Source organism: Gopherus flavomarginatus, chromosome 14, assembly GCF_025201925.1.
Source record: "Gopherus flavomarginatus isolate rGopFla2 chromosome 14, rGopFla2.mat.asm, whole genome shotgun sequence".
Classification (NCBI taxonomy): Eukaryota; Metazoa; Chordata; order Testudines; family Testudinidae; genus Gopherus; species Gopherus flavomarginatus.
In genome coordinates, this window is record NC_066630.1 from 41,979,074 (window position 1) to 41,991,278 (window position 12,205).

Genomic DNA, 12,205 nt, shown 5'->3' on the forward strand with positions numbered 1-12,205 from the left:
CTTACAGTTCAATATATTCATAAATGATCTAGAAAAATGGGTAAACAGTGAGGTGCAGATGATACAAAACAATTCAAGATAGTTAAGTCCAAAGCTGACTGTGAAGGGTTACAAAGGTTTCTCACCAAACTGGGTGACTGAGCAACAAAATGGCAGATAAAATTCAGTGTTGATAAATGCAAAGTAATGCTCTTTGGAAAACATAATCTCAACTATACATAGAAAATGATAGGATCTAAATTAGCTGTTACCACTCAAGAAAGAGATCTTGGAGTCATTGTGGCTAGTTCTCTGACAACACCCACTCAGTGTGCAATGGCAGTCAAAAAGCGAACAGAGTGTTAAGAACCATTAGGAAAGGGATAGGTAACGAGACAGATAATATCAGAGAGCCGTTGTACCAATCCATGGTACACCACATCTTGAATACTGGTGCAGATCTGGTCACTCCATTGCAAAAAAAAAAGATATATTGGAGTTGGAAAAGGTACAGAGATGGGCAACTAAAATGATTAGGGGTCTGAAACAGGAGGAGAGATTAATAAGACCGGGACTTTTTGGCTTGGAAAAGAGACAACTAAGGGGGGCTATGACAGAGGTCTATAAAAGCTTGACTGGTGTGGAGAAAGTAAATAAGTGTTATTTACTCCTTCACATAACACAAGAACTAGCAGTCACCCAATGAATAGGCAGCAGGTTTTAAGAAAACAAAACAAAAGGAAGTACTTCTTCACACGACATAAAGTCAGCCCAGGGAACTCGTTGCCAGGGGACCCTGTGAAGGCCAAAACTATAACAGGATTAAAAAAAAACTAGATAAGTTCATAGAAGTTAGGTCCATCAGTGGTTATTAGCCAGGATGTGGAGGGATGCAACACTGTGCTCAGAGTGTTCCTAGCCTGTTTGCCAGAAGCTGGGAATGGGCGACGGGATGGATCACTTGATGATTACCTGTTCTGTTCATTCCCTCTGGGGCATCTGGCATTGGCCACTGTCAGAAGACAGGCTACTGGGCTAGATGGACCTTTGATATGATCCAGTATAGCCGTCTTATGTAAAAAAATAATTATAATAATAAAAATGTTTAATACAGAAACTCCCCAACATAATGACCTCTCAAGATAGCAATGATGTGGGACAACAACTTTAGCAAATAATGTCTTTTAAAAATCTTGGCCTACTATATAAGTTTCCATTCCCAGTTACAAATCGAGCATTCTGAAGCAAAGTCACTAAAATATAGTCCAATAAACAAATGTTCATTTAACGTGCCGCTCCCTTCTCCCTCCACCGCACCCCATTCACAGCTGTTGTCCTTGGTCAGTGGAGACTCAGATGTCAGAGGTGCTTTCATGTGAGTTCACCTCCCAGGTGGGGGGCAAGAAGGCACCTTATTCTTTTCTCCAGCTGCTCACGCCTCGCTCTCTCCACTGTTGTTCATTGTGCCACTGTTCACTCCATCGCTCTGCTGCCAATGCCCCTCCGCAGTCACCTTCTGCTGCCACCTGCCACTGTGACCTCTGTGAGTTGGTCTTTTGAGGTTCCACCAGCTCTCAGTGATGTCAGCTGAGGTCTCAGTGGGGGAACCTCACTGCTAGCACGGGATGGGCTGTCTCTGCCACAGAAACACTGTCCCACAGCAGGTCTAAGCACTTAGACCTGATTATCAGTGATTTCAGCTGCAGTGGTCACTTAACAGAGCAAAAGACTCTCTAGGGAGCCTGATCAGCTCTTTCTTTAAACAATGGAGGGGGCAGGTCAAATAGTACTGATGACTCAGGCAGACCATCAAGCGAAACACCTGTCCCCACCCTCTCTCTTGATGCCCTCAATCAGCACAGGCTAAGTACAGTTCTACTGCCCTTTACTCATACAATAAGAACAACAACATTTCATTACTCCAGCATTCAAGTGATTTGTAATCCAGCCCCAGCCAAAATCTATCATTTGGGCAACACAGCTCTGCTTGCTGGATACCTAGGTAGATTAGGTGTGAATGTAAATACAATCTGGTCCTGAAGCCTTTCTCCCCAGCCTTCAGCTCATCACCAGCTGTCAGAGAGAGCTCATTTAGACTGTGCTTACAAATCATCATTTGAAATTATTAGGTTGGCCAACATCACTGAAATGAATGCACTGACGTCATAAAAAACTACAGCTGTGTAAGGAAGCTAGTCTGTGTTCATACTTTTGAAATCTATTATACTTTTTCAGATACACATAATTTATCATACGCTGTATATGCTTTTAAAGTGTGTATTAATGTTTCAATTTCAATTCAAATGTCCGAACAATCGCTAAATTGGCAACACCGCATGTACCTAGTTCACAAAATTGGGGGTGAGGGTTTTGGGGAAATTCCTGCAGCATGTACTCTCTGTCTCCTCTGTACAATGGCCTGGTGGGGGTGGGTCCCATGGGAACTGTCCCCCACTAACTCCCGATCAGTTGTGCTCCGGTTCCCAGTGCCCAGATCAATGTCTTGCCTAACGGCAGTGTGGCCAGGAGCAGAGCAGAGCAGAGGGCATATTCCACCTGCTGAAGAGAAATGAGCTGCTGAGCTTTTTTCCTGTCTCTAACTATGAGGGGTAACATTTGCAGAAGTGGCTGTCTAACTGTACGCTCGCATTCAGGCATCTAAATAGGCAACCGGATTATCCGAGAAGCCGGGCACCTGGCCGTGCCCGTTGGCTTGTGGGCGATTAGCCCCCTCTGGCAATTGGGCCCAGAACTTTTCACACGGAATCATGGCCACTTTGAAAGTGTTGGTTTCAATGCAGCGCCCTGTGTGAGAACAAGATTAAAGGCACAGCACCAGTCTCCATTCATTCAGTGCCCAAGGAAAGTGCAAGCAGGACTTTTGCTAGGGGATGCTCTATCATGAATGAGAATAGATTCCAAGGAAGTAGCCTACAGCAACCTTCTCCTGCTCGGCTCTCCCCATGTCATGGGACCAGCTGTGGTCTCGCAGACTGAGCCACTGTGCGGGTGGTTTGGAAAGCAATGTTCTCGTGAGGCCTGTGAATGGAAAGCTCTCCATGGGTTGCTGTGCCATGCCTGCAGCCCCACGGCGGTTCAGAGTGAGTAGTTTTGCCTGGTTGAAGGCATTTGCACCAGAGTGGTGTGTCGGGGCGGGATTTGCTCACCATGGATAGGCAGTAGCCAGACTACTTGAGATATCCCTGCTCCTCCGGGGTTAAAACGGCCTGGCCCAGATTTGTTCTAAGAGGAGCCTGGGCGAGTGCGCCAGTGAGGGGCAAACCTCTCAGGGTGAGGTCAGCCTGGAAAGCCACCAGGAAGTTTAGCTCCTTCTGAGAATGCCTCAAAACATGTGAAAGGTTTCCTTTCCATCCCCATGCCCGCCCATGAGCCCTCCACCCAACAGCTCCTTGAGATACAGGACAGGAGCCAGCTCAGGGCGCGGAAGACGTGCTTTGAAATCTTAGGAACATGGCAGCTGCTGGTCCCAACTCTATCAGCTACAGGCAGGGCCTTCCTGGGGCATTTCTAATCCAAAGTGTAAAGGTGGGTGCGGTTCATATCAGAGGGTTGTCCAGCCCATAATGTGCACATCTGGACTGAGGACAACTCCCCAGAAAATTAAAATGTTTGCTGTTGTGGATGGCAATTCCATGTCCCGTGGAGCAGAGATGAAAGAGAGGCCGGTATGTTTATGGCAGTCCTGCTGTTCTAGCTGAGATCTTGAAGAGGCTCAGACTATAACAAGAGAAAACATGTGGAAATATTCTGACCTTTTCCCACACACTACTGAGCTCTGAAATGACAGGGAGTTCAGAAGAAGGCCTGGGAGTCATTGTGCATAGGGCTTGCTGAAGATGTCTGCCTGGTACACAGCCCTGACTAAACACTCGGAGGATACACAATGGGCAGGGGGGAGAATAGTGACCTGATCCTGAACTGTGGGATGCGTCCTGAGAAAGAGAGAGTCGAGGCTGAAAAGCTCCAGCATAGCAAGAAAGATGGTTGGAGGGGGTTGGTCATCGAGGGGGAAGACTAGGAGTCAGGAGACCTGGATTCTGCTCCAGGCTCTGCCATGGATCCACTGTGTGGGAGCTTGGCAGATCTTTCCCCTGGTCGTTGCCTCGGGTTCCCCATCTGTGCATTGGGGAGGTTCTACAAATCATTATTGTCACTAAAGCATGTTGGGGGGTATGAATGGTGTTAAACCCTGTCTATGTTCACTCTCATCATGGCAGCTCCCAAAGGGACAGGGCCTCCTTGCCAATGGACCACCAGCCAGACTGATCTGCAGCTGGGTCCCTGAGATGGGCTAGCTGGATGAGCAGTCTGTGTCTGCCATTGCCAATCTTACTGCACCACTGAAACCCTTTGGTGCCCATGTGATCACCGGCCACCTAGTTCTCGACAAATGCACTTTGCAATTTGTTCTTCCAACCTAGCCATATGTCCGTACCTGGACAGCCACCCTACCGAACCAGTGCTGCTGGAGTGGATTCAGGGCCAGCTCTGACTGTCCTCATGGCCAATATGAACATGTTTGTTAAAATGGGTGAGCTAACACTGTTTAACCATGACCCCTTGTCCTAGCCCAGGCATGCTGGATGCTATGAGTGGCCAGGGAACAGGGAATCATAGACTGATATACTGTTGTGATGCACACGTCACACAGGCACTGTGTGAAATACAGACACTTTGGGGAGTTCCAGGGACAGTGATACAGAATCTGTGCGGGATCAGGTCACCATCCATAGGACCAGTTATCTCCGATCAGACCACTGGGCCATACAGTTGGTGGATTTGCTTCTAGCAGGGCCCCTGGGAACAGACTCTGGCTCCCTCCTCTGTGGCTGGGCCGGTCCCACAGGGCTCACAGGAACAGACTCTGGCTCCCTCCCCGATGGCCAGGCTGGACCCACAGGGCCCATGGGAATAGACTCTGGCTCCTGCCTCTGTGGCTGGGCCAGCCCCACTGGGCCCACGGGGACAGGCTCTGGCTCCCTCCCCCATGGCCAGGCCAGGCCGGCCTTGCAGGGCCCATGGGAACAGACTCTGGCTCCCTCCCCCATTGCCGGGCTGGCCCTGCAGGGCCCACAGGGACAGGCTCTGGCTACCTCCCCGATGGCCAGGCTGGACCCACAGGGCTCATGGGAATAGACTCTTGCTCCCTCCCCTGTGGCCGGGCCAGCCCCACAAGACCCACGGGGACAGGCTCTGTCTCCCTCCCCTGTGGCCAGGCCAGCCCCACCGGGCCCACGGGGACAGGCTCTGTCTCCCTCCCCCATGGCCAGGCTGGCCCCACAGGGCCCACAGAAGTACCAAGTAGCAGACATGTCTCTTAGTCGGGTCGGTGGTTCTAACGGTGAGACGCGGGGAGCTGGTGAGATGAGACAGGAGCCATTTCTACAGAGTCACTTCTCAAGGTAGAACTGCACTTTACTGCCTCCCTTTAAAGCCCCTCTGTTAACTCCTGGACGTGAGCTTCTTAGCACCTGGGGTGGCTGGGTGAGTCTGCTTTGCTCATGTTCTCCAGGAGGTCGGAGGGGTGAGCCTACAGCTGTGGAGGGTTTGCAGAGCCTTGCAGGGACCAGCAGCTCCTGCTCCCCGGGCCCTGGCACCCAGCAAAAGGACCAGGAGTGTGAAGGTGAGGAGGACGGAGAAAGGAAGGTGCTGGCCCTTTAACGTGGGGCTGTTGAAGCTGCTCTGTGGGAGGTGGAGCAGTTAGTGGGAGGCAGGACCTAAGTGTCCCCAGCTTAAGGCAGCTCTTCAAACCAGCCCAGCTTGGCCGGGGAGGGGGTGGCTCCGGGGCTGGCTGGGGAAGGAGCAGCAGGGAGCAAAGGCAGCTGCTCAGAGGGGCTCGGAGCTGCCTGAGTTTTGGAAGAAGTGGCATGTCCAGCCCCTGGAGCCCCTGGGATTGGTGAGTCCATCCGTGGTCCCAGTGACTTGAAGGCACCAGACGCCCTCACGTCCAGGGCAAAGCCCTGGTTGGTGCAATTCGAAGTGGCTGTGGAGGGGTGTGACTCCTGATTTGGGAGTCCCCTTGTCACTTGGAAACCAGGGCTTTTCCCTGGGGCACGACCCTTTGCAGCCAGGACACGGCAGCTTCAGCCTGCCGCCTGCGCCCGCCATCTCCCCTGGTCTGGGGGCTCCCCCAGCAGACGGGCTTCCCAGGCTCCCGCTAAGGGCTCTCCCAGGAAGGCGCCGTCTTGTCCCCCTGCAGGGCTGCTCGGCCTCCGGGGGGCACTGGGGAGGGCGGAGGAGCAGGACAGGGCCGGCTGGCCCCTGCTGCACCGGGGGCTCTGGGTGCCATGGCAGTGCCAGGCCCCTGTTGCTCAGGAGGAGACACATCTTCACTTCCATAGCTGCCCCCGACTGTGAGGATGCAGGAGGCAGAGTGGGGACCGCAGATAACGTGCCGGAGGCTTCATCCTGCCTCTGTGGCAGCTGGACGGGCCAGGGTCATGCGGTCACTATGGGGCCCTGTGCATTGGGCTGTTATTGTTAGCGAGAGGAAGTCACTTGGCAACTGAAGAATTTCCCGCTCGGCCGGAGGTTAACCCCACACTGCCCGCTGCAGAGGCTGCTGCTGGCCTCTCCCTGGCTGCCCACATGGGGCTCCCTCTGGGTGCTGGTGGGTCCTAGGAAGAGATGGTGCAATACAGTCAGGGGCCTGCACTCAAGGGATTAAGTCGGCACACAAGAGAAGTGGCGTGGCTCTGAGCCCACACACCAAGCAGAGGCCACCTGGGCATTGCCTCCCCAAGGCACCCCCCATGCCAGCTGCTACAGGTCTCCTCCAGCCTAGCTGTTCTGAGTAGGGTGACCAGATGTCCTGATTTTATAGGGACAGTCCTGATATTTGGGGCTTTCTCTTATATAGGCTCCTATTATCCCCCCACCCCCTGTCCTGATTTTTCACAGTTGCTGTCTGGTCACCCTAATTCTGAGGGGTCGGGGACAGGGAGCAAGGAGCGTCAAGGCCATGTGGGGAACAGGCTTCTTGTCAGTTAGGTGGGCCAAACCCTCCGCCCCACCTCTTAAAGGCAATGTGCAGCCCTCAGCCCGGAAAGCAACCTGCAAAGGAAAACAATGGGGCTCTTGCCTTTTCCAGCGGGTGCACACAGGCAGCTGGGAAGGGTTCATACGCTTCTCTTTTCCTGCTTCTTTGTTGCATTAGACATTTGGGTCTTGTCTTCTCTGCTGATCCTGGAGGACTCTCTGGAGGCCTGGAGCCCTGGGGCGATTAGGACATCCCAGACTGCCAGAGGTGACACCTAACTGTGTGGGGAAGTGTTTCTTAGCCAGACGATTTCAAACACCTGGATTGCTTTGTTTACATCGATTTAACTCTCATGTCTAATAAACAGCTGAGAGAAAAGCTCTCCTTGGAGGGGAATTGCAACACTCTGGCCTCTTCTGTTCAGGGCTCAGAAAGTTCCCAAATAACTGGCCCCTCGGAGGAAACCTCCAGCAACGCCAGGACAGATTTCACCTTCCTTGTGCTTCTTGGATAAACCACAGACAAGAAAAATTGCATTTTGGAAGAGTCCCTTTAGGTGCCTTCGCCCGCCAGAGAAAAGCGAAAGAGTGACAAGCTGGACTGGTTTCCCTTAGCAGCGCCTGTACAATTCCAAACTTTCCTGTCCCTGCTGGCGTACACACCCTCTCGTCCATGCTGGAGCCTTAAGAGCCAGAATTCGTGCCGGGCCCCTCTGAGCTGCCTTTCGTCAGCATCAGATTCTGCTTAACTGAGGCCAGGGACGCAGCTTCTGGATAAAGAGGTACGTTAGTGGAGCAGCACCTCAGCACCTTGGCCACGCACCAGCTGCTCACACCCACGTGGGTCAGCGTCGTCTGTTGAGCCTTGAGGGGCAGCCGGGGTCGGGGAGAGGATTTCAGTGGAGTTGCTCAAGGGCTGGAGGTGCCCTCAGTTCTGTGATGGGCATTGGAGAGAGGGACCTGGGCAGGTGCTCACGGGCGGGATCTTGGGGAGGGGAGGAGCGTATGCATTCCTGCCCTTCCTTCCGAGAGGTGGGAAGGGATAAAGGGCTGGCGGAGGGGAGCTGGCTGGGCAGGATCTGTGGGGTGGATGGTGAAGGAGGGTGAGGAAGCTGCGAGGAAGGGCCCAGCACACAAGGCGAGAGGTGGGGACTGGGAAGGCCCCGCTGGGAATGCAGGGCTGAGGGGCGCAGCTGCGGGACTGATCTGCGGGCACGGTACCTGGTGTCTGAGTGCGGCTGGCGTGTACCTTCACCCATCTGCTTGGGGGAGTGAGGGAACGTCCCCTCTCCACTGCCCGGTGCTGGATGGGTGAGGGTCCTGCCGGCGGAGCAGCTGTAGGATCTTCTAACCGGTTGTGGTGTCAGGGAAAGGATAGGGGGCTGTTTCCCCAGCCTGAGCCCTGCTGTCCTGCTGCTGCCAGCTCCTGGCCATTCCCTGCTGCTGGGGCGAAGCCTGGCACAGCAAAGCTAAGGACACTTGGGCTGGAGGCTTCTTTCCATCACCCAGAGGGCAGCTTGCTCTTGAGCAGGATCTGCCACGCTCGCTCTCTGCTGGACCTGTCCTTACAATTCACTGCTCCCCGAAGTCCTGGGTACAAACCCTCCGACCCCTGCAGCCGTGGCCTGGCCCAGTGTGGAGCTCCGAGACTGCACTTACACCAAGGCAAATGTGCTGCCCCACCTGCCTGGGAGGTCATGACCCTTTCCAGGCTGAAGGGTCGTTCTTCCCACTCATCCTGGCTGCCTCATCAGCTGAGGGACACCAATGGGACATGAGTCTGGTTTGAGTAGCCACCTAGGCATGCTATGGGTCCCACACACCAGGCAGTGGGGCAGCGAGAGAGAGCTCTGCCCAGGCTTGGCCAGCCAACGGCTGAAAACCCGCCTGGCTTTGGGCTGCTACTTTGCCAAGCCATGAGAAGCCCCCTCACCTGTGCCAGGGCAGTTTTCTTCCTACTGCCAGAGCCTCTAGCCTGGTGCTTCCTTGGCTGTGTTAGTGTTGGCCGAGACTCGAAATACTCCTCGGGAAGGCGCCTGTGGCTTCAGTTCACATCCTGAGTAGCTTCGTCTGCATGTCATGTGAGTGTTCAGCGAAGGCCAGTCTAGTGAGTCACTCCAGGGCTTGTGGCCACCCCAAGGACATCCCAGCCACCATGCTGGGTTCCTCTCTGCAAACTCTCCACACCTTCCTCCATAGCCATTGTGCCCTCCGGGGCTCCCTGCTCTCTACCCCATGGTGGCCAGCCCCTGTCTCGGAAGGCTGTAGAAGAAGAGGGTCTGTGTTTGTGGCATTCCCTGGGTAACCGAGAGACCTCGACTTGGGTCTCCCCTCTCCATGGTATCTGATGTGCCTCCCATTCTGGTGGCTCCCACTGCCCCAGAGCAGCTGCGTGTTCTTTCTAAAATGGTAACCAATGAACTTAAGAGTTGGATGTCATTGGGAGGGGAGGGATAGCTCAGTGGTTTGAGCATTGGCCTGCTAAACCCAGGGTTGTGAGTTCAGTCCTTGAGGGGGCCATTTAGGGAACTGAGGTAAAAATCTGTCTGGGGATTGGTCCTGCTTTGAGCAGGGGGTTGGACTAGATATCTCCTGACGTCCCTTCCAACCCTGATATTCTCGGATTAGGCTCCAGAGTGAACCTGCTTTTGAGATGAACAAGGGCAGGTTTGCACTGCACAGACCAGCAGGTCTCACATCCAGGCCTGGAGAGTCACCAGGTAGCAAACAATGCCATTTCTGCTGCCCAGCAGCAGGTCTGAGCAGTGACCTGCTGAGGACACAGCCCACAGGAAGTCCTGCCTCAGGTGGGTGTGACAGGCTTTAACCCTGCTCTGACCCTTGGTCCTGACTGCTCTTGTCAGGGGCCAGGCGTGGCCCCAGGCTGAGGTTGGTGGGGAACGGCGTTCGGAGTGGGCTGATAAGGCTGGTACTAGGGTGCGAGGAATACCAGTGCTAGCCAGCCAGGGGTTCCGCACCAGCACAATCCTTCCCCAATACCAACAGCTCAACCAGGGGTAAGCTGGTAGTGTGGGCAGAGCTCACGTCCCTAGCACAGTGCCACAAGCCTGCTCCAAGCTGCAGCTTCTCTACCGCAGGCAGCGCTGGTGATGGAGGCTGGTGCTGACGAGGCAGAGCCAGCCTGTCCTGCAGCCCTCTCGCAGCCTTTCAAATAGGCTGCTGCGTTTGGGGCCAGCTCTAGCTGCGATTGGAGCAGCAATGTCTTCCGTGGAGTCTGGCCGAGCGTCACCAGCCAAGGAGCCGGCCCCTTGTCTACGCCCAGACACCTCTTATTCACATCGCAGCACCAGCGGAGCAGGGTCAGGCATCGGGGCGCTACTGAGGGGCAGGGGGCCGAGGGCTCCCTCTGCTGGGCCACACCCCCAGCGCGTGGAAAGAGACTGGCCAAGCTGGGAAGTCAATGCAGCCAAGCAAGCGTCTCGGTGTGCAGAGACAGCGCAGGACCCTTGGTCTTTGCACCTTGCTCCACGTGGCTTTGGCTCAGCCAGTGAGGAACCCAGAGCTGGTACCAGGGGATCCAGATATAAACAGTGCTTGAAAATTTGCCCTCTTGCTTTAATCACCTAAACATAAAACTTGGAGGTAAATTTCGCCTCAGATAGCTGCAGTGATGTGAAACCGCACAAGCCAACCCAGCACCAGGACACTTCCACCCAAACTGCCTTGAGTGCTCTGCCCAGTCCTGAAACCTTCGCACAGCAGGTGCCACTGCCCTTATGAAAGAAACCGTGTCTGCATGGAAAGCTTGGCCCTTTCTATAAAGAACTAGAAGATGATTTAGGGGGCTGGGACACATGGCTTATGAGGAGAGGTTAAGGTAACTGGGCTTATTTAGTCTGCAGAAGAGAAGAATGAAGGGGGATTTGATAGCTGCTTTCAACTACCTGAAGGGCGGTTCCAAAGAGGATGGATCTAGACTGTTCTCAGTGGCAGCAGATGACAGAACAAGGAGTAATGGTCTCAAGTTGCAGTGGGGGAGGTTTAGGTTGGATATTAGAAAAACTTTTTCACTAGGAGGGTGGTGAAGCACTGGTGGTGGAATTTCCTTCCTTAGAGGTTTTTAAGGTCAGGCTTGACAAAGCCCTGGCTGGGATGATTTAGTTGGGGATTGGTCCTGCCTTGAGCAGAGGGTGGGACTAAATGACTTCGTGAGGTCCCTTCCAAGCCATAGCTTCTGTGCTGAGGACTGTGCTAGAATTGCAGGCTATTGCTTTCAGGCTGGGCAATTCCTAGTGTGCGTAGACATACTTGGGGGAGCTCTCATTGAGCTTGTGTGCTAAAATCCGTAGTGCAGCCATGGTAGCACAGGCAGCGGCATGGCTGGGCACCCTGACCACGAACCCATGGGGTCCAGGTGAGTTTGTACTCGGGTGGCTAGCCATTCCGCTTCTCATGATACTAATTTTAGCTTGCTAGCTTGATGAGCGGTCGTGCAAGTATGACTGTGTGAGCTGGGAATTACACCCTTAGCTCCAATTGTAGACGCCGCCTGTGGGTGGTGGTGGGGTGTTCTGACTCCTTCTTGCAAACAAGGGCACCGTGAGAAGCATCTGGGAGCAGCAGCCACTCTGTACCCTCCAGCCTCGATTGAGGTGAGTGTGCCTCAGTGCCGTGAGAGCAGCCTGTTTTCTCGCTCTGTCTTGGGGTTTTTGTGCTAGGGCTTTGGATTCGAAGAAATGAAGTTCTATTTATGTCGCAACCTTCCAGCGAGAGTATGAATGTTACTGTATGTGCTGTGAACATAACAAAACAGGGACACCACCAATCCCTCATTCTCCGGCCAAGCTTGAGGTGGGAGGGATGTTACAACACCACCCCTATTTAACAAGATGGTTCTGGGCCCTTCTGGTGTGGAGAAGGAGGAAAGGCTGCAAGTGACGATGCAAAGTGCTGCTGACTGCAAAGGGAACAAGCTGAGTAAAGAGCCTCTCACCGTGCCAGCCCCGTTCAGTTCTAACAACCGGAGCTCTGGGGGAACAATAGTCAGGTTTTGTTGTTCTTTATTTAAATGCGTATCCAAGAATGATGGTGTCGCTGCTGTCCCAGTCCTGGTTCCCCACTCAGCTCTGTTGGTGGCCCTCAATCCTGCCCCGTAGCCCCCTTTTTCTTTTAGTCCTGGAGGAGTGTATGTGTCCACACACGCACAGATGCCTATGTCTCGGCTCACAAGCCCTCCTGCTCCCTGAGCAGCTTTGCCAATAGATCT

The 12,205-nt window shown here is 53.8% G+C and overlaps 1 protein-coding gene across 2 annotated transcripts in view; it reads left to right on the top strand.

Annotated features, from left to right (window-relative positions):
- Positions 1-5,806: 5,806 nt before the first annotated feature.
- RIPOR1 (RHO family interacting cell polarization regulator 1) overlaps positions 5,807-12,205 on the top strand; it is a 130,254-nt gene continuing 123,855 nt past the window's right edge. Inside the window, exons 1-2 of one of the 2 annotated variants that reach the window (XM_050922345.1) lie at positions 5,807-5,896; positions 7,157-7,760. Coding sequence is in view for 1 of the 2 variants with exons in the window: in XM_050922343.1 (XP_050778300.1) it covers positions 11,296-11,353 (58 nt within the window). In the remaining variant the exon portion in view is untranslated. Of the gene's footprint in view, positions 5,897-7,156; positions 7,761-11,280; positions 11,354-12,205 lie in introns of those variants that run through there. The other variant, XM_050922343.1, reaches the window with a different exon arrangement.